The sequence below is a fragment of the Colius striatus genome, chromosome 24 (genome assembly GCF_028858725.1).
Source record: "Colius striatus isolate bColStr4 chromosome 24, bColStr4.1.hap1, whole genome shotgun sequence".
Classification (NCBI taxonomy): Eukaryota; Metazoa; Chordata; class Aves; order Coliiformes; family Coliidae; genus Colius; species Colius striatus.
In genome coordinates this window covers 625464-647920 of record NC_084782.1, presented here as the reverse complement: position 1 = coordinate 647920, position 22457 = coordinate 625464, and the positions used below count along the sequence as shown (strand labels likewise).

Here is a 22457-nt window from a genome sequence, read left to right as displayed (position 1 = left end):
GGAAGTTTCTTCCCCTCCTTCAATCCCCCACATCCCTCCTCTTGCACAAGCTCTCGTGCTTGTGGGCACTTCCCAACTGATGTGGACATCACCTTCAGAGTGGGATGTCCTCCTTTATGAGGAGCAGCCACCAAAGCCAACCTGCACCCCAAGGCTGAGGAGGTCCTGTGGGCTGAGGAAGGGAGAAAGACTGATGGCAAGAAGAGGCTGATTTCCCACCCCTGAGCAAGGGTCACACAGGTCCTGCTGTGTGGCAGAGGGGATGAAACACAGGAGTGTCCCTGAGATGGGGAGTGGGGGATGGAGGACTGGGGGTAGGGGGGATATGTTGCTCTTGCTCACCCAAGGTGGGTCCAGGCCCACCCCAGCTCTTGGGAAAGTGTCCCTGGAAACATGAGCCTGGTGCTCCCTTCCCTTTGTCAGCAGTTCCCAAGGAACCAGGAGACACCGTGGCACTCGATATTGCTGTGGGAACCCACCTCTGGGTGCAGCCCCCATCCCCTTGTGACACCTTCCCTCTCCCCACCTCAGAGTGCAGGAGGGATGAGGACAGGAACAGCCTCTGCACAGCCACCAGCCCCTGGGGAGGAGGGATGGGAGGAGGAAGGCAAAAAACCACATATGGGAAGTGAGAGGACCCAGGGAGTCAGTCCCTGCCCCTCTGCCAGAGCTGCTGTGCTGGAACAACCGACGGCTCCTTCACTGCCAGCTCCTGCCTGAGGATGGAGGCTGCAGGGGCCAGGAAGGCTCAGACAGGGTTAGATGTGCCCAAAGTGGGAAAAAGCCAAACTGTCAGACACCAGGAGTAGCAACAGATACACACATGGAGCCATAGAATTGTTTTGGGTTGGTTGAGTCCCAGCCCTGCCCTCACCCTGCCCAGCCCAGCACTGACCCACAGCCTCAGCACCTCAGCTCCACGCCTTTGGGATCCCTCCAGGGCTGGGCACTCCCCCAGCTCCCTGGGCAGCCTGGCACAGGGGCTGACACCCCTCTCAGGGAAACAGTTCTGCCTCAGCTCCAGCCTCAACCTCCCCTGGGGCAACTCCTTGTCCTCTTGTCCTGTCACTTGGGAGCAGAGACTGGCCCCAGCTCCCTGCAGCCTCCTGTCAGGGAGTGTCAGAGAGTGCTGCTGGCTGCCCTCAGCCTCCTCTTGTCCAGGCTCAACACCCCCATTCCCTCAGCCCCTCCCCAGCCCCTTGTGCTCCAGCCCCTTCCCCAGCTCTGTGCCCGGCTCTGGCCACGCTGCAGCCCCTCAGTGTCCCTGTGGCAGTGAGTGAGGGGCCCAGCACTGACACAGCCCTGGAGCTGCAGCCTCCCCAGGGCCCAGCACAGGGGACAATCCCTGCCCTGCTCCTGCTGCCACCCCACTGCTGAGCCCAGCCAGGCTGCCCTTGGCCTTCTTGCCCCCCTGGGCCCTCACCACAGAGCCTGGCTTTGCTTTTCCTTTGCGGGGGGCTGTGGCCCAGCTCAGGGCAGGAAGGCCGCTCTCAGGGCCAGCCTGGAGGAACAGGCCCCTCTCTCTCTCTCTCTCTCTCTCTCTGTTCAAAGTAACCACAAAAAGCCAGATTCCAAAGTTCTGTATTTTTCAAAATAAAGATCACACGTTGTTTAGAGACAATCTACACAAGAGTTACAAAAAATAGTCGCCCAGGCATAAGCATACACAGGTTTGTTAATTATACACATATGGTTACAAGTGTGCTTGCAAAAAAGTTCATTGGAAATATACACAAGGCTCTGTAAATGTACACCGTGTAGTGTTACAGGTCTATATTCAAACGAGGAAAATTGACAGTATGTTACATTCACTTACAAGTAGACAAAATGCAAAATACAGTTCATCTTCTGTACAAAAAGGGGAAGGGGGGGAAAGGTGATTCACACTTTACAAGGTGAAGAAGGGGACTCTGATTGTTAAGGAGAAACAAGGGGGGAAGGGGGAAGGTCTCTGGACTTCTGCACTTTTCGGTTTCTTACTGTCACAAAAGAAGCAAAAACGTTACTTTTTAAGATTCCAAAAGAAAGAAAAACCCCACTATTTGGAAGTGAATCATTGCTTTTCCTCCTGTATAACATTTAGAAAGGCTCTCTACCGTTCAACCAGGTGACAAAGAAAACCAAGCAGCTGCTTTTTTTTTATCCATTTTTTCTGTTTTTCTTGTTAAACATGAACTAGAGGCTGTATAAAGAGAACATTTCCTTCCAAAATAAAAAGGTAAAACCAAAACAAAGAAGAAAAGAAAATTTACTTCTGGTTGAAATTACAATTTACAATATACAACACTATATGCTACGACCATAAAAGGTGTGAATATACACTGAAATGCACAGGTTTGGCTGATTCTCTCTCTCTTTTTTTTTGTTATTGTTTGCTTTTCTTACCAAAAAAAAAAATTAACCAAAACAAAAAAAAAAACCAGGGTTCATGTCGATTCAAACTTCTCCACATTTACATTACAGAGGTTTACAAATGTACAATTGTACAGTCAGAAGTATGTTCCACTACTTAGGGTACATTATAGATACAGATCAGACATCAAAACGAGAAAATACTACAAATTTCTTTATATATGTAAAGTCTACACCAAGTATACACTATATATTTATAGAAGCAAGACCAAAGCTGGGTTGGGTTGTTGTTTTGGTGGGTTTTTCTGGGTTGTTTTTCCTTCCCTCCTCATGCTAAATTACCCACTGGTGTCTCTCCATGTGAAGAAGGAGATGGGGAGAGGGGGGAAAAACATGGGACACCAGCCCCTGGCTTTAAAAACTTGCTGGGTTGGGGAAGTTTTCTTCCCCCTTAAACACCAGCTAAGCCACCTCCCTTCAGCATGTTCTCCACTCAAATAAAAAGGCAATTAAAAAAAGCTTCAACGAGGTTTTGAAGCTTTAGCACACTGAATCCTTTTCCTTCAGCACACTGAATCCTTTAGCAAGCTGAATCCTTTTCCTTTAGCAAGCTGAATCCTTTTCCTTCAGCACACTGAATCCTTTTCCTTCAGCACACTGAATCCTTTTCCTTCAGCACACTGAATCCTTTTCCTTCAGCACACTGAATCCTTTTCCTTCAGCACACTGAATCCTTTTCCTTCAGCACACCGAATCCTTTTCAACAGGTTTACCAACAGCGTGGAACTAAAACCCAAACTCCCCGCTGACTTTGGATTAAAAGGAGACAAAACCAAGGTTGTTTGCACAAATAATAAAGTTGCCTGTGAGGCAGGTGAATTAAAAACTTGGGAAGGGGGGGTTGGGCTTGTTTGGGTTCTCCCCCCCCCCCTTTTGTTTTCTTCAAACCAACCACCCTGAAAGTTTCCACATTTGGAATATAGATACAACAGTGAACAAAAAGAAACTGTGGCCTTCCATGTACATTTGATACCTATGTACAAGTAATTCTATACACCAGTAAAACAGCAGGGCAATTAGTTAATTAAAAAAAATAATTAGTACATGTTATGCATAATAAAATTAAAGAAATTTACAAAGGCTTTTTCTTTTCCTTTCCTTTTTTTTTTTCTTTTTAAGCAGTTTTAGCAACCAGAAACAAAAACCTTTTGTCTAAGTGTAGCAGTGGAATCTCCTTGGTTGCTGGTTTGTAGGTGCCGGGTGGTCACTGGGCTCCTGCCCCACGCTGCTGCTGCTGCTGCTGCTTTCAGATGATGCCGTTGGGAGGGCCACAAATAGGCCCCAGGTCTACCCCATTCTTCATGTAGTATTTCTCCAGCTTGGCCAAAATGTGTTTTCCATAGGTGTATTTACGGAGGGTGGCGATGTGAGGCCGGATCTGGGAGGGAAAAGGAGGAGTGAGTGAAGGGGAGGAAGCTCAGCTGTGGCCAGCTGGATGCTGAGCGAGCTCTGGGTAACCCAAAGGGCAGTGCTGGGCACCACAGAAAGCTCTGACAGGGTAAACTGGGCTGGAACAGCTTGCTTAGGGCAGAAGGCTGAGGGACCTGGGGCTGTTGAGCCTGGAGAAGGCTGAGACCTCATCAACACTGATAAGGAGCGGTGGGTGTTTGGAGGATGGAGTGACAGCTTGTCTGTGGTGCACAGTGCCAGGACAAGGCAGACACAAGCTGCAACAGACACAAGCTGGAACACAAACAGTTCCATTTAAACACAAGGAAAAACTCCTTTGATGCTGAGGTGAGGGAGCCCTGGCCCAGGCTGCCCAGGGAGGGTGTGGAGGCTCCTTCTCAGAAGGTTTCCAACCCCACCTGGACACATTCCTGTGCCCCCTGAGCCAGGGGAACCTGCTTTAGCAGGGATTGGGCTGGATAAGCTCTGCAGGGCCCTTCCAGCCCCCACCATGCTGAGATGCTGTGATTAAAAGTGATAGTTACTGGAATCACATCAATTACACTGTGAATCAAGTTAATGTTCCATATCTCACTGATGTTATTTTTAGGAGGAACTTCTGGTCAAGCAGATGGTCCTGAGCCACATCACTGGAACCTGGTGCATCTGAGCTTTGTCTCTAGAGAAGGGCTGGAAAGACATAACTCCCAGGGGCTTCAGCTTCCCAAGGAATCACCCTGTCCAAGCTCAGGGCAAAAACATGAAGGCAGAAAAGGCATTGGAAGGGTCTAGTGGGGCTGAGCAGCTTTTGCTGAAGATGGGCTGGGGCTTCCAGGCTACAGGCTGAGCTTGAAAACTGCCTCAACAGGGTATCTGAATGAGCTACCAGGAGAGGCAAGCAGCATTCCTGGGCTGGAGAGCAGTTTCATTTCTGAATCTGACAATTAAAAGATTTCTTTTAAGCAGAAGAAAAGGAGCAAACTGCCCTCACTCACACGATTGCAGAGCAATTACTGCAGCCAGTAGAAAACCTCCCTTGAGTGCCAGGGCAGCCACACAAGGAAAGCCCTTCTCATTGCACTAACAGCCCTGCACTGCTCAAGGCCTCCTGGACAGTTTCAAAGGGAGGAGACATAACAGCAATTTATTTTCAGTACTGGATGAGAAACATCCCTCCCCACAGCACGTGTCTTCAGTGAGACACGGTACAGTGAGGCTCTGCATGGGGAAGCTGCAGACAGGGTGAGGAAGGACACATCAACCATTCCCAGCACTGACCCCAAACCTGGGAACTCCAGCCTGACTCCCCTGCTCCAGCCTCCAGCAGTTTCAATTCCCATCTCACTTCAGGGACTCACCTTGCAGTGATCAATCAATGCCTTGGTGATCAATCACTCCCTCCCCACAGCCCATCCAGGAAGGTGCAACTGCTCCTCCAAGCTACAGAGAGGTGAAGCTCCTCAGGCCCTTCACTCTGCTCACCTTCACTTCTAACACCTTTTATGGGCTTTTTTCACTGTTACAAATTACTGTTCACTATCTTTTCTTTTCAAATCAAAGTGCTCTTTAAGAAGAACACAACGTGCTTGTTGGGACTAACAGCAAGCTGAGCCACTCCATATCCCCAGCCTTTCATTCAGCCTGATAATGGAGCTGGAATCTTCATCCTCAGTCCTATTTAGCTGTCATCTCTGTTCTATTTTTGACAGCCACATTGATAAGCTAATTAGCATTTTATTCAAAAGCCTTGGTTTGACAGGGAAAAGAACATGTCAGTAAAGATCATTTGTGTGTATATAGATATTTAGTGTATGTATCCCTGTGTACACATCAGCAAAGCCACAGGTCATTCTGCTACAGTTAAATGGTGCATAACCCTTGCCACACACTTCAGTTTCATTAACCTCACCATTTCTTTTGGATTAATACAGATTTGGGTTCCAAAAGCTGCTCTGAATGATTCCTAAACCTAGGAATTAACCCCCTGGAGCTTATTTCAGCTGGATGCACGTTGTTTCTACACTGATCAACTGCCTTGTGTAGGGAAAAATCAGCTCCCCAGCAACACCCACTTCTTTTCACAGGGGGAAAAAAATCAATCAGTCAACCACTGGGGCCATTTTACTCAAAGAGTCTTCAACACACTTGATTTCATTGGGATTTAAATGCTTGACATTATTCACAGTTCCTCAGAAAAGCCAACAGATAAGGGCATTTCCCAGGCAGGGTTAGTGATGTACTTCTAAGATGAATCTAGCTGAGACTGGTATTTTTCACAGGCCCTAAAACCCATGACTGGAGAAAACAATCTCAACTCCACTACACATTTATAACCACCTTTTCTTCCCTTCATTCACTGCAATTATGAAGACCTGCAAATGTGACCTTTAAAAGCAGGAAAATGCACAACATCACTTGATTGTTTCCCAGCCTCCTGCCCTTGGGGCAGCAGGTGAACAGCTCTGGGAGCAGAACTGGCAGCAATACATCTTGAACTCCAGTATTTGTCAAAAGTGAAGACATTTTAAGTCCTAAAGCTGGTAGGTATTCAAACACTGCAGCATAATGCTCAACCAGGGAAGCCTCCCATCAAAACTGTATTGAAAAATGAGTCAGAATCATTTGGTTGTTAAAGCCCTTGAAGCTGCTGCAGTCCCAGCCCTCCCCTCACCCTGCCCAGCCCAGCACTGACCCACAGCCCTCAGCACCTCAGCTCCAGGGCTTTGGGATCCCTCCAGGGCTGGGCACTGCCCCAGCTCCCTGGGCAGCCTGGCACAGGGGCTGACACCCCTCTCAGGGAAACAGTTCTGCCTCAGCTCCAGCCTCAGCCTCCCCTGGGGCAACTTGAGGCTGTTTCCTCTTGTCCTGTCACTCATCTGGGAGAAGAGACAGACCTCCACCCCGCTACACTCTCCTATCAGGAAGTGGTAAGGAGTGATCACATCTCTCCTGAGCTCCAGAGCACATGAAACTGCTCCCCAGAAGATGCTGCACCCAGTGAGGGTGACTGTGTCATCCAGGCCAGATCTCTGGAGGACCCTGGAGAGGCCTCAACTTGGCAGTGCTGCTGCAGCAGGTCCCAGCAGCTGGAAGAAGCTTTTGCTATAGCATGAGTGTGGAACTGGGTTACTGGGTCAGGAGAGATTGCTGGAAGCAACCAGTCCAAATGGAATCTCCTTATTTCATATTTTCCTCTTTTAGCTACTACTGAAATCACAGCAGCAGAGAGTCCCCAAATGGTGGGGTTGGAAGGGCCCTGCAGAGCTGCTCCAGCCCAGCCCCTGCTCAAGCAGGTTCCCCGGCTCAGGGGGCACAGGAATGTGTCCAGCTGGGGTTGGAAACTTCCTGAGAAGGAGCCTCCACACCCTCCCTGGGCAGCCTGGGCCAGGGCTCCCTCACCTCAACACCAAAGGGGTTTCTCCTGGTGTTTTGAGTGGGATGTTTTGTGTTCCAGCTTGTGCCTGTTACCCCTTGCCCTGGTACTGGCCACCACAGAATAAAGTCTGGCCCCATCCTCCTGACATCCACCCCTAAGGTTTTGATCAGCATTGGTAAGGGCCCCCTGAGCCTTCTCCAGATTAAACAGCCCCAGGTCCCACAGCCTTTCCTCCTCACACACATGTTCCATCCCCTCAGCATCTTGATGTCCCTGCCCTGGCCTCTGTCCAGTAGTTCCCTGTCCCTCTGCAGCTGAGGAGCCCAGAACTGGCCCCAGGACTCCAGATGAGGCCTCAACAGGGCAGAGCAGAGGGGGAGCAGAACCTCGCTCAGCCTGTTGCCCACACTCTTCTTGATGCCCCCAGGCTGCCATTGGCCTCTTGGCAAGACTCAACTTTAAAATACCTCCATCATCTGGAAATCCCACTGGTAAAAGCAACCAGCTCAGCCCAATTGTCTCCCTGCCTGCAGTGTGGCAGTGCCGAGCCCCACACCCTCACCAGTGGGCAGCAGCTGCTCACCTTGTGCATGACAATCTTCCTCTGAGCTGGTTCTGCCACATCAATCATCTTCTGCACCACGTAGTTGGCGTACTGATCCTTCATCATGGTGTATAAGGCACTGTGAGGGCCGTCGTTCATAGTGCACACCTCGTCGATCAGCATGGCCCGCTCCGTGCGCGACGCGTGGGTCACACACTTCTCCACCACGTTGCTGGACCAAGGAAAGAAGGACAATCTGTGAGCACCCAACGTGTCTACTGGGCTCTTCAATCAACCTCTGGGTGATTTCTTACACTTCATGAAGTCATGAGGTACAAAAAAGCCCTTGGAGATGCTGCAGTCCCAGCCCTGCCCTCAGCCTGCCCAGCCCAGCACTGACCCACAGCCCTCAGCACCTCAGCTCCAGGGCTTTGGGATCCCTCCAGGGCTGGGCACTGCCCCAGCTCCCTGGGCAGCCTGGCACAGGGGCTGACACCCCTCTCAGGGAAACAGTTCTGCCTCAGCTCCAACCTCAACCTGCTCTGGGGCAAGTTGAGCCTATTTTCTCCTGTCCTATTACCTGACAGAAAAGACCAACCCCCAGCTCCCTGCAGCCTCCTGTCAGGGAGTGTCAGAGAGGGCTCCTGTCTGCCCTCAGCCTCCTCTTCTCCAGGCTCAACACTCCCATTCCCTCAGCCCCTCCCCATCACACTTGTGCTCCAGTCCCTTCCCCAGCTCTGTGCCTGTCTCTGAACACACTTCAGCAAGGGCAGAGCATTTGGGAGGGACCTGTGGGCTGGCACAGGAGTAGAAGAACACAAAATAGAAGGAGCAGTTCAAGGCACTTGGGATCTGAGCAGGAAGCTGGGGAAAGGATTGCTTCTGGTTTTATTTCACCCCAGTTTGTGCAGCTCTGCTGTATTTGAGCTTGGTGTCTGTTCTCTGCACGTGCCCATGAGAGAAACAGATGAGTAGCTGTTATTTTGTTTGGTTTTCTCAGCACTGGAGCTTGAAGGGAACAGAGATCCAAGGTTAGAACAACAAGGAAATGCTTTTTCAGGAATGAAAGATCTTAGCAAAGGCAGAGAGCTTCCAGAATCCCTGACTGTATGAGATGACTAGGCTGTGCTCTCCAGAGAGCCACGTTACACAGGAGGTATGAAAGGGGACGGAGTGTTTTGCTAGTCTTACCTTCTGCATCCCTGACTGAATCATAAAATCACCAAGTGGTTTGGCACAACTAGTGCTCAGCTCAAGGGACACCCTACACTAATTAATGCTCCATCTGGAAAGAAGTTTAGAAAAAAAAAGAGCAAGGCAAGTCAGGGAGGAAGAATCTGAAAGAACAACATTCATACCACGCTCTTCTCACTCTTGTTAATGTTACACTTCCCTTGTGCCCAGAAGTATTAAAGCACTAGTCATAAAAAAGGGGGGATGCTGAGCCTTTGAAGAGCTCAGCCTTTATGTTCAAATGGCTAGAAACAGGCACAAATGTAGGAAGTGTTTGTCTTGCTATCCACTGAGGTACTTGGACTTTGCTTCTACTCATGTGTAGCTCTGTAGTATCTGAGCTAAGAACCTCAGACTGCTGCAGCTTCCCTGAGAGGGCATCACTACACACATCTCCAAGAACACCATGAAACTGAGTGTGTCACAACCCAGATTCTTCTAGGAAAAGTGGGATGAAAAACAACTGCTGCTACATTCATTCCCCAAATTGCCTTGTGGCTTGACACAGAATCCCAGGGGCAGTGAAATGCTCTTGTGGCATGCTGTTACCAAGGGATGGTGACCACTTAAGGGTAAAAGAAACCAACACAGTAAGTTCAGGAACTTGGATCAGAGCTACTTTTCCACATCTCCATCCTCCTTCATTACAAGTGAGACTTACCTTGCCAGCCACTCATCCCAGTTTACAAGCAGTTATAAACAGCCTTCTGTTGTTAAGCAGAAACTTACTTTCACCTCCTTTTACCTACCTACAGCCCACCCCTAACTCTTCTGCAACTCCTGCATGTGTCCATGCTCCCATGGGGCAGGGAGGCTTTAAGGAACAAGTTCATACCTAGCAAATTTATGCTGACTCAACACCAGCACGTTGCCTCTGATTTCTGCTACAATCTTGCTCTTATCCTCAGGCCGACCATGTTCTAGTACGTGCTGGATAACATAGTTCCCATACTGATCCTGTTGGAGAGACAGCAGAAGTGTGTGACAAAAGGTGGACAGGAACCATTAATACCAAACTAGTTCCCAATGTGCATGAAGACTCACAAAGTTGGACTAAACACTAATTAAAGCAGCCACTGTAAATCCATGTAAAGGTTTTCTACTTGTCCAGAGAAGTGAACTCTGAAGTTTCACCAGCAGGTAAAATGCTGCATCTTTGTAACAACTGTAAAACTCAAAACAACATCCTTGAACATGAAATGACAATGTTCTTCACATTTCAAGCTTCTTTGCTTCCTCCCAGTTCAAGCATAACCAAATCACTTGTCTTGGAGGGCTGCACCATGGTTCTTGCATAAGGACAGTCTCCCATAGCATGTTCAGAATGTGAATCCAGACCACAACACATCTCTTTTCCCTGTTCATAATACCAGAGGCCTGACCTGATGCCTCACCTCCATGTCCAAGCTCTTCCCACTTCCCAAGGGCTAAATCCATGAGCTTCTAGGACAGGGTTCATTTGCTGTTCTATCCCCTGTGCCCCCAATACCCCAATCCAAGTAAACCAAGTCCTCAGAAGGACTGTGAGGAAGAGGAAAGGCAGACAGGAAAGCAGAATACTGCCCCATATACCAAAGCAGTGATATCTCTGGCACTGCTTCCCCTTTGAGGGCTTTAAAATAACACCTGAAGAAACTCAATTACTTGGTGCTTTCTCTTCCTAAAAGTGATCAGCTCTTTGCACTCACTTCCTTTAGACCTCCCTTGCCCTGGACCTTCTGGAGTTGGGTTCATTAGGACATGAACCCATTCAGTACTTCAGATCCTTTTCAAAGGAAACTAATTACCCCTTTGGTACCTGCTGGATTACTTGCACACAGCCAGAACAATCAGCAGTGAGGCATTTCTTGTCTGCCACGTTCCTTCCCACTCCTCCCCATATTCAGACAACTCCAGCAGCACAACAGCACCAGCTCCCTAACAGCCTGCCAGGAGTTTTCCCCATCCTAACCAAGAACCATCTCACAGCATCTGTGTTCCCTCTTCCCACACTGACCTGAACGAGCTGCTCAGTGTGTTGGTGAAGTTCCTCCAAGATGGGAAGGGTTTGCTCAGGAAGACAGTGCTCGAGGATCCTCTGGATCACACGACAGCCATATGGATGTGTAGACAATGCAAAAACCTGTGTTCAACAAAGACAAGCAAGCACAGGCAGCAACATATCTGTCAGTCTCTGTAAATCCTAGAAGAAACCTTTAGGAATTCAATGTGTATGGTAGATGATGCCAGCTTGCAGCACAGCAGCTCCAGACAGCATATAGTGAAACTGGGAACATCTGTTTCCTATTGCCACAGGACTAACTGGGTGACCACAGGCACAGCACATCCCTACCTGTGCTGCAGCTTCCCCATCCATGAAACAGGAAAACAAATGGTAAAGCCTCTTGAATAGTCAAAAGAACACCAGGACAGCAAAGCATGATCAGAAGCTGTGTCAAAATGCAGTTCCACAAGGATAAATCCAACGTGCTGTTTGCCAGCTACATGTTTGAAGCTATGTGAGAAGTGCCATCAACCAGAAAGGTTACACATGCTCAGCAAAGGATTTTCCTCAACTCTTTGGATTTGTTTAAAAGCCTTAAACCATGCTTAGAAGGGACAACAAAGAACCTCCTTTCTCATTTCTAATGGATTACCAGACCTCTTGGTGAGAACATGACATGTTCCCACCGCTGCTGCAGCTTTCTGTCTGAACTTCTACTTGCTTAAAATGAACCAAAGTAGCAAATCCAAGCACTGAACTTCAACTGAGGTCTACACATCTTTAATAACTATTGAGTAAACTGTGCAGGGGAACAGGACTTGAAATGCAATTAACTGCAGGAAAAACAACTCTTGAGGTGCTGTTTAATCCTGCAAATGAAAGTTCAGATGAAACTGGGACGACTGGTCAAAGAAACGCCAGTGTCACCAACCAAGAGGCATTTCTGCCTTGCCTAACTCTGCAGTGGAAGGCCCAAAGCTAAATTCCAACCAGCAAATCTGCTGAGCCAGTTTCCAGCTAGAATCCTGCTTGTTTCAACACAGCCAAGCAAGTCCCCACCTTCACAGCAGCTCCAGGCACAACCAAACTCCTAAAGCCTGCTTCCTGCTGTAATAACCCCAGGCTATCCTCACATCCCTGTGGCAAGACCCTCCATACTTCAAAGTCCCCTTCCAAAGGCTTAGGTTGAAGCTGGAAACACCCAAACCAGTGTTGCTGTAATGGAAGACAAGCTGAGTACAGGCAGAATAAAGCCAGCTACACAATGAATGTCCAGGGCATCAGTTCAGGAGACACTATCAAGAAAAAAACAAGCAGAATGAAGCCCAAGTAACTGTCCTTTTCTAGATGGAACTCATGTTTTTGCCCTGGTCTCAGAGCCATGGCTAACAGCAGTCTCCTAAGCCATCCTCACAGCCAGAGATCATAATGGAAGTGTATTCCAACCATCCCAAACCTCTGCTCACTACCCTTACTGTGAAGACAGATCAGTGAGAGACTTGTATTCCCCTCCATCAGTCAAAAAATACTTGATGTGGTAGGAAAAGAGGTTTTAGCAAGGATGATTTACTGTGACAAACCTGCACAAACATGATAACAGAATCATGGCCAAAGAGTTTCAAGGCTCCCTAATGCTCCTGTACAAACCTTCAGTTGATGAAGTTACAGCCACTCTCATGCTGTTCAAAGCAACACAGAGGAATACAAAGAGATGCAGTATTTCAGGGAAGGACTTACCTGTCCCTTAAATGCATCAATGATAAACTGCAGGGACTGAGGCTGCACACACTCAATGCACTTCTGCACCACGTGGTTACCATTCTGGTCCTTCACACACTTGAGGACGTGGCCATCCAGCTCCCGTACCATCTCATTCTATTAGGAGGAGAGGAAGACAAACAGAAAGCACCACCAGGATTCATAGCTGATAAATGTCAGGTTTTCCCTACTAAATGTGGGCAAGACCATGAAAGGTACAAAGGATGCACTGCTGTGTTTCAAATGGGAAGCTTTCTAGCTGCCAAGAGCTGAGATGCTTCAGCAAGAAGCCACCAATAAAAATGCTGTTAGGAAATGAAGATGAAGCACTCCATCACACATGAGTGTCCTCTTACAGGCATTCCAGTTTAAGAAATGGTACTGGTCCACAGCTGGACTGTGCATTCCCCCCATTTCCTCCTCTTCTCCCCTCAGAGAAAGAAACCTAAAGTGCCCAAACTTGAGAAACTCTTTGTGTTATCAGCTTTGTATCTCACAAAAACAGGGTCAGCAATTTGTTACTAGCTGACACAGGCAAGGCAATATAAGCAATCTGAGCAGGTACAGCCTAGCTGTGACTAATATGCCTCATGTGCAAGCTAAAAGCTTCACAATTAGAAAACAGAGAATGACAGGTTTGAGGAATTCAACAATACTACAGAACTGGATGAGTTTGGTTTTGCAACTGACACAAAGCCAGGCACTGCAGGAGCAAAGAGAACTCAAAAATGCCATCCTGGAGGAAGACAATTAGTAAATCCTCAGATCAGCTGTGCTGGAGCTTGGGCACCACCCTGCTGACACACTTAGGCAGCAGCAGCTTAGCTCAGGCTTGACCAAAAGGGAATGAGCACTTCTAAACCCTCTTTCCTTTCCTTAATTTAATAACCTTGTGCTGAGATTCTCATAGTACAATCCCCACCACCTTTATTAGCTAAGCTTGCCCAGCACATTTATCATCTTATTTCATTGTTCATAAAACCCTAGAGAACTGCTTTATTAATGAGCTCTGAGTGGGACTCTGGCTATCATCCACATCTCTGCAGTGCCAGGCCTGGCTCGACAGGAACCAGGAGCTCCTGGTAGATGTCACTGCACAAAAGCAGAGTCCTGACCCAGATATCAAAGCAGTGATACCTCTGGCACTGCTTCCTTCGAGGGATTTAAACCAGCACTCTCAGCTCCCCCTGCATACATCATCTGATTTCAGGGAATTAACAGAGAGCCAACACCATCACCAGTGAACTGGAACAAGTAGATGACAATGAGCCCCAAGACAGACATCACATCAGGCACATGAAATGTAACAAACATGCCATGAACCACACCAAAAGAACACCAGGCACGAGAGGAACAAGAGGGTCACAGTTTAGGTCACCAAAGGGCAAAGGAATGTTAAACATCAAGAAGAAAGTTAAAATTGAAACTTACAATTACCTGCTGGTCTGGGGGAATGAACTCCAGGGCCTTCTGGATCACCCTACAGCCATACATCTGCAGGGCCAGGGACAGAACGTGCCCACGGATCCGTTCTGCCAGGGCTAACTTCTGCTCCAGGCTGCCAAACTAGGAAGATAAAAATCAATCACTCCAAGCAGCACAGGAGCCCTCCCACACTGTCAGGCTGGAAGTGTCAAACCAGAAACACTGCAGGTACTGAAAACAAAGACAATCCCAACCCCACCTCCCACATGGATGTGAGCAGGCACAAGCCAGACGTCTGCTCTGTGTCTGTCAGACATGCCTGACACACACACAACAGCCTGCAGAGCACAAGGTGCTGGAGCCACCAGGGTGACATGTGGCAGCACCCTAATCCTTGACAGGGTTACTGGACAGAAGAATCACCAAGAACAGACAAGTTTCAAGGAGAGATGTGTGCCTGCTCAATCTCCTAGGATGAAAACAGATGCATTTCACTGGAAAAGCTTCTCTCTATTTCCTAAATACATGAATACTGACAGCTCAGAACAGGGTCCCTGAAGTCTTGTTGCATCTACATCTCCTGGATATATAGAATGGCAGGGTTGGATATATGTGCTGGCTTTGGCTGGGGTAGTTCATTGTCTTCCTGGTAGAACCTCCTAGTTCATTTTAATTCCTACCATGGGGCTGTGGTTTGGATTTGAGCTGGAAACAGCGTTGATAACCCAGGGATGTTTTGGTTCCTGCTGAGCAGGGCTTGCACAGAGCCAAGGCTCTTTCTGCTTCTCTCACTGGGGATGCACAAGGAGCTGGGAGGGGGCACAGCCAGGACAGCTGACCCCAACTGCCCCCAGGGATATCCCAGACATCAGACTGAGCAGCTAAAGTTGGGGAACGAGGAATGGGGGACGTTTGGAGTGAGAGTGTTTGTCCTTCTAAGTCACCATTATGTGTGATCCCCACTGTCCTGGGGATGGCTGATGGCTGCCTGCTGTGGGGACTGGGAAATGAATCCCTTGTGTTGCTTTGCTTGCCTGTGTGGCTTTTGCTTGTTCAATACCTCAGAGGACAGGCAAAACACCTGAGTAAAACTTGCAGGTGCATGCAGACTTACTTCAAAAAACTTCTGGATGACATAATTCCCAAATACATCCACCATCAACTGATAAGCTGCCTGGAGGATCTCGTTGAACACAAGCTGACGCTCTGCTGGGGTTGCACGCTCCAGCTTCAGCTGAATAAACCTGAAAAAGATGGTTGGTGTGAAGCCTCATCAAACACATCAGCCACTAAACAAATCATTAACACACAGTTGGCCTATCCAGCAACCCAAAAGCTTGGGGGGGGTGCTCATGTGGCATTGTCAGTACACCAAAAGCCTCCTCATTCCAAGCAAAGCAGGTCTCAGCACAATGGTACAGCAAGGTCTTGTGTTTACACAGCTCTTTAAAGGAGGGAAGTTACATCAGTGGGACTCAGTAAGTAACCTGCAAAGCAAGCAAGCTCCTCTTCCGAGAAGGAACTCTAACAACCTTTAGAAAGAAGGCTCTGAGTGTGACCCTGCCTGGCTTTTCACACCTCCTGTACCCTGTTCTGCTTGCTTCAGGGTGTGATACCTCCCACAAGCAACACCAACCCATAGAGCAAAAGCTTCCTGACAGCACAAGGGGGTTTTTTAACCCTACCTGGATCCATGCTGGTCTTGAGAGAACTCCATGATGTGCCCAGCGATCTCCCTCAGCTGCAGGTTGGGGTAGCGGTTGTTGCGGAAGTCCTCCAGCAGGCGGCTGCGGCCCGAGGGCATCACGTCGGACATGCCGTAGCGCAGGCGGGACGAGGGGAACAGCGTGCTGCTGGGGCTGAACAGGCTGGAGGCACTGCTGGCACTGCGGTACTTGGCCTCGGCTCCAGGGGCAGCAGAGATGTAACGGCCGCTCCCGTTTGTGAGCCCTCCTGCAAGGCACAGACACAAAGGTGTTCTGCAAGGTGAAGGGGTGAATCACAGATCTCAAGGGTTGGAAGGGACCTGCAAAGCTCATCCAGTGCAACCCCCCTGCCAGAGCAGCACCACCTAGAGCAGGGCACACAGGGACTCATCCAGCTGGGTTGGGATGTCTCCAGAGAAGGAGCCTCCACAGCCCATCTGGGCAGCCCCTGCCAGGGCTCCCTCACCTCAACAGGGAACAAACTCTGCCTTGTGTTGCTTTGGAACCTCTTCTGTTCCAGCTTGTGCCCGTTGCCCCTTGTCCTGTCATTGGCATCACTGAGCACAGCCTGGCTCCAGCCTCTCAAACCCACCCTTGATGGATTTGTAACCATGACTGAGCTCACCCCTCAGTCTCTTCTCCAAGCTGCAGAGCCCCAGCTCCCTCAGCCTTTCATCACAAGGCAGATGCTTCACTCCAGCATCTCTGTGGCCCTGCACTGAGCTCTCTCCAGCAGCTCCCTGTCCTTCTGCAACTGAGGGGCCCAGAACTGGACACAATATTCCAGATGTGGTCTCACAAGGGCAGAGCAGAGAGGGAGCAGAACCTCTCTGACCTACTGCCCACAGCCCAATACACCCAGGAAGCTGGGGAAGGGGCTGGAGTACAAGGAGCTGGGGAGGGGCTGAGGGAATGGGGGTGTTGAGCCTGGAGGAGGCTGAGGGCAGACAGCAGCACTCTCTGACACTCCCTGACAGGAGCCTGCAGGGAACTGGGGGTCAGGGTCTGCTCCCAAGTGACAGGACAAGAGGAAAGGGGCTCCAGTTGCCCCAGGGGAGGTTGAGGCTGGAGCTGAGGCAGAACTGTTTCCCTGAGAGAGGTGTCAGCCCCTGTGCCAGGCTGCCCAGGGAGCTGGAGGGATCCCAAAGCCATGGGGCTGAGGTGCTGAGGGCCAGGGGTCAGTGCTGGGCTGGGCAGGGTGAGAGAAGGGCTGGGACTGCAGCAGCTTCAAGGGCTTTGACAACCAAAACCATTCTGTGATTCTAAGTGGCCAAGGGATTGAGAGGCAACCTGGACACGCCATTTTACTTCTAATTACTCCCTACCCAGGTGGTTTCTGACTGGTTCAACTAGGAATTGTCCTCAACAAAGCCAAGTGGGATGCCCCCAAAATCAATGGGGATGTGTTGAAGCATCTTCCCTTAGCATGGAGCTGTTGCCCTGAGTTCAGAACAGCTATGGATCTCAGCAGAGAACAGACTGTGGCAACTTCTGTTCTTTGCTCTGTGTTGAAACTGTTAAAAGTTTCAGTGTCAATCCCAGTGTTTGCACCTTTTCAATTTGCTGTTTCCCTCACCCTTCATCCTTGGGTTTTTATCCCCTATCCAGCTGCCATGTGAAGGAGTGATTTGCAAGAAGTGTACAGGGGAGGCAGATGGAATTAAAGTGAAATTAGGTAAGAAACTGGTAGCAAGAAGCAATGACAAACATGTTGGAGATAAACCCCAAATTGTTAATAAATACAGGGAAACAACAATAAAGGCAACAAAGAAACATATGTTTAAATGCTGTGCTTTCATAAATGCCCTGAAGATGTGTACCAGGACAGCCCCTGAGCTCCCCAGCTAAGTCATGTGGGGAACAGGTAATGATTTGCTAACAAGATAGTGTTGCTAGGAACCAACTTCAACATTTAACCCAGTTTCCCTGCCTTTAATGAGTGGGAATTTGCTTCACAGCTCTGGCAGAAGCCTCCTGCCTCTCCTGCAGAGCTCGGGATCCCTCTGCTGGTCACAGACTGCAAGAGGCCAGGAGCCTGATGGCTTTTTCCAGGTTGGGACAAAGTCCTCCCAAGAAAAATGTTCTTAGCACATGGGAACCTGTCACCTGAAAGGCCAATGTGAGGCAGCAAAGGCCAATCACCCAGAAAACAAAAGCTACAAGAACTCTTTGCAAAGGAGGGAAGACCTTGAAGGGACACAGCAGTAAGGCTGTCTGCAAAGAGAATGAGCCTCCTCCTGGCAGCTGTGCACATGGCTGGGTCTGAAAGAAGAATGAAATCTCATCTTCTTATCAAATAGAATGAAAGTAGAAAACATTGACCACAAAAGAGCTGGATGTGCTGCCCTCCTGTGCCACCAGTGCTTGAAGGAAGCCCCTGTGCAGGAAATGCTGTGTGACAATGAAGCACCCAGGATAATTCAGTTCTGGCTCTGAGCTGGGCAAACATGTTCTGACTTCTCTGGAGTTGGTGCCAAACCTCCCCTTTCTCAAGATGGAGACAAAAGTTCCTTGGTCACGTCTCCTTCTCATGCTGCCTTGCCAGGGGTGTAGTCAGCAGCTTCTCAATCTACTCGAGCTCTTAATTGAGCAAGCCCTCTGAAAAGTGACCAAGTGATATTCCTTACTGCTGGAAGCACCAGGATGTTCAAAGCAACAGCAAACCACCTCTTAGCTAAAGGAAGCCAAACAGTGACAAGCAGGGCAAGGGCATAAAGATGTTTCCCACAGCATCTAAAGAGCTCAGAGCAAATAAGAGTCACAGAAGTAACTCACTGAAGTAGAAAACTAGTTCCTGATCATCTGCAAGCAGCTGTAAGAGGAAAGGGTTCAGCACTCATGTTAAGGTGAACTACTTTAACACACTGACAGATCTCAGACTTCACTGGGATCTTACCAATAACAACACAACATCTCCTTCAGGAGTGGTACAGAGGCTGCTGAAGTGTACAGTGGTACAGGAGCTCCTGAAGCTTGCAGGGTAAAAGAAAAGGAAAACAACCCCAAAGAAGGGACAGGACTCCTGTAAGATGTCAGTCCTGATTGCTTCTCTTGTGTCCTCACAGCCAGAACAAACTCTGCAGTGACATGTGACAGCAAAGCAGTGCTGTCCACAGGACATGGAGGCTGTACAGAGGTGGCAGCTGTGCTGTGGTTCAGTCTCTGAACACATCGACCAGTTTTGAATTGAGGTGTCTGGGAGATGTTGAGAAAAGTTTGTATCTGGGGAGGACAAAGTGCACAGAGTCATCCCAAAGACTCCAGGTTGGCCATGGCACTCAGACCCACAACTGGGCATTTCCTAGTCTCAGGGCCACTTGAGATGTTAAGCTGAAAGAAGCACTGATCTCAGGGGAGAGGAAAGGACAATGAAAGCATGAGTCAAAAAGAAAACACAAGGGATGAAACAGGCTGCTGTCTGAAAACAAAGCACTTCTTCTGAGGGCTTTCAGGGGACTTTTATAAGGCCCTCCAATTGCTCTGCAAGGCAGGACTTCCCTGTATGAGAAACATCAGAACAATGAGGGGAGGGGGATAAAAAGAGGAGGATGAAAATGGGAAAAAGAGAAAGCAGGTGGAGAAAACACTCTCCTGCTGCTCTCCCTGCATCACCTCCCTGGGAAGGGCAGGACCAGTAGCCCCCAAAACATCCCCCAGTGTCACTGCCTCAACTTGTCACCCCACTACACAGGGAAATGCAGCCCCTTCAGCCCTCTCAGTTGGTTATCAACAGGTTATCAACCCCTCAGCTGGCTTGAAAAAATAATCTCTAATAAACTGAATTCCCACATGTGTGTATCAGCTTCCTCACAGCTTACGAGTGACAGGCTGACCACAGCACGGGGCAGCTCTCTCCCAAGCAGCTCCTGCAAGAATATCACAGAATCATAGCACAGTTAGAAGGGATCTTTAGAGATCATCTAGTCCAACTCTAAAGCAGGTTCCCCTGGCTCAGGGGGCACAGGAATGTGTCCAGGTGGGTTTGGGAACCTCCTGAGGAGCCTCCACACCCTCCCTGGGCAGCCTGGGCCAGGATCCCTCAGCTCAGCACCAAAGGACTTTCTCCTTGGGTTCCAATGGCACTTTTTGTGTTCTAGCTGCTGTCCATTACCCCTTGTCCTGTCACTTGAGACAACAGAAAAAGTGCTGCCTCATCCTTTTGACAAACATCTTTCAATTACTTGTGTTGGTGAGCTCCCCTCTCAGTCTCCTCCAGACTGAACAGCCCCAGGTCCCACAGCCTTTCCTCCCAAGAAAGATGCTCCAGTCCCCTGATCATCTTAGTGGCCCTCCATAAAAATAAGCAATTAAAATGATTAATTAACCATTGCAAATCCTGATCCCCATTCCAAACTGGGATAAACCCAGAGCTGGACATGTTCAGCTCCAGGTTGCAGTAGGTTAAGAGTTTCTGGTAGGACCACAGCAGCTACATACACAAAGGCTGACAAAACCTGCTTGTGGGGCCACACAAACCGAAGGAAAGTGTAGCCTGGCCATGGGGAAAGCCTATCATTTAAAAGAATCAATACTTATTAAGTTGTGACTCTCTAATAGTGATGAATAGTGGGGAAGAAGAGGGCCCCTGCTGCCTTTAGCATCCAAAAGTGCCTGTTTATTTACAGTTGCTTGAGTGCAGCTATGCTGAGCTGCTCACAGCTCAGAGTTTAAAGCATCTATTTAGCTCAGCCTTTCTCCTCCAATAGCTCTTTTCATATGATCTGGCTGTGTGGTTATTCCAGCTACTTGTGATTGCCCAAACATTCCACAAGGTGACTTTATAAAGTGAGGGTAAAACCCCCAGCTTGAGAAATCACAGAATCATAGAATGGTAGGGGTTGGAAGGGACCTTTAGAGATCATCTAGTCCAACCCCCCTGCAGAAGCAGGGTCACCTAGATCCTGCTTTCCCCCACGTTCCTGCTACACCCCAATTTCCACAGCTATGAGCTGTTAGAAAGCCAGAGCTGAACCTGCACACCCAACAAACGATGGACTCGGGCATCTGTGAGATGTGACAAAGCCAAACTCACAACTTACCCTGCTTTCTACCATAGGTTTGCCACTGCAAGTCAGATTTAATGCCAACTTCTCATGTCTCTGTGTGACCCAAGTGATCTGAAGTGACTCCCCCAGGCTGTGGCCCCCCACGTGCTGCTGGGGCAGGACACAGCTCTAAACCTCACTGCTCACATTTCTCTCTTTGCAAGCAACATGTTTGGGTGTTGCCATCTGTGCTTTTCATTTTTAGGTATTTAGAAATACTTCTCATCCTCTTTGTCACAAACTACCTCTGCTATCACTGCCAAAGGAAAAAATGGGAGTCAGCCTCAAGCTTCTTATAAGGAAAACCAAGGCCTGGGCTGTTTTTATACCATTAAACTTACTTTATAACTCAAGCAAGCTACAACCACATTCAACACTGTCTGCTGTTACAGGTGAAAAAGGAACCTCAGAAAATCAAATGGCATTTTACAGATTTCCAGGTGAAAACCACACAAAAGCAGAGCTACTGGAGATGAGATTATCCTCACTGCATGACCAAGCAGGATGTCAGCCAGAGGAAACCTGGCTCCAAGGAGAGGAATGGGACAGACCCACACTAACTGCTGTGGGGCACAACCTATTCATGCAAATGGTTGTTTTCTCTCCAGAGCTGGTTCTCAAACAGATGAACCTTTCTCTGATCCAGTCTGGAAGACTCATTCTTTTGTTCCCCTGCAGGAGCAACAGATTTTTTCCTAGTGCCAGCTTCAGAATCTGGTTAGTCTGGAGCATGAATTTATTGTGGCTATTTAACTGTCAGCTTAAGCACTGCACAGCTGCATAAATAAAGCTGAAATCCCTCCCAGTTCTTTTAAAGCTTTGGACTAGGAAAATGGGAAATCTAAACTTGATCTCAGAACATCATGTTTATAATTACCATTCCATGCTGACCTTTAGAAGCATCAAATTCATCACACATGTAAAGAACATGATGAACACAGCCTCTGATGAGTGGCTGTGTGCATGGAAAACTGTCCTGCTAACCTTTGTGCAACCACACTGATATGTAACAGAATCCAAAGTGACTTCTTTTTGAGCAAGTACTAAATTATCTGGTGCAGATGCAGTGAATAACATCTCTTACTTATTTATAAGGCCTGGATATGAACACTTCAGCAAGTTCAGATAAGAAGTGCTTTATTCATTAACACTGATCTTATTTATTTTAAAAGATTTACTTTTTGTGTGTAAGAGCTCTGGGCCAACTAGAGGCTCTTCCAGGAGATGTAGCTTATATCGTGTGTCTTACCATAATAATTAGTCCCATGCACTAATGAGCTTTTGTAAGGCCACACTGATGGGAAATTTTCAAAAGCAAACTCACAAAACCCTCAGCTAAAAGCTCAAAGTATTGGCTCCAGATCACACTGCAGATCTGGGCAAAGAGAAGAAGCTGTATTCTAAGCTCATTAATTCATTACCAAACACTTGATGGGTACCTCCAAACATCTGACAGGTTTAAGGATCAGCTCTGTGTATCTATTTTACTCATATGGATTTTATTCACTGCTGTTCTTTTATTCAGGATAACAAACAATTGGTGCTGCTACTGAACCTGCACAAGAAAAACAGGCTCTTGTTTTCA

General features: G+C 48.4%; 1 protein-coding gene across 9 annotated transcripts in view; it reads right to left on the bottom strand.

Annotated features, from left to right (window-relative positions):
• Positions 1-1564: 1564 nt before the first annotated feature.
• The window catches only part of PUM1 (pumilio RNA binding family member 1), an 81733-nt gene continuing 60840 nt past the window's right edge, over positions 1565-22457 (bottom strand). For 6 of the 9 annotated variants that reach the window (XM_062014292.1, XM_062014295.1, XM_062014296.1 and 3 more), the window contains 8 exons: positions 15807-16074; positions 15236-15365; positions 14128-14262; positions 12676-12813; positions 10951-11076; positions 9790-9911; positions 7761-7953; positions 1565-3790 (listed from right to left, as the gene is read on the bottom strand). In XM_062014292.1, the coding sequence (XP_061870276.1) occupies positions 3659-3790; positions 7761-7953; positions 9790-9911; positions 10951-11076; positions 12676-12813; positions 14128-14262; positions 15236-15365; positions 15807-16074 (1244 nt within the window). In that variant the 3' untranslated portion in view covers positions 1565-3658. The remainder of the gene's footprint in view (positions 3791-7760; positions 7954-9789; positions 9912-10950; positions 11077-12675; positions 12814-14127; positions 14263-15235; positions 15366-15806; positions 16075-22457) is intronic. The other 3 variants (XM_062014294.1, XM_062014297.1, XM_062014300.1) reach the window with 1 other exon arrangement.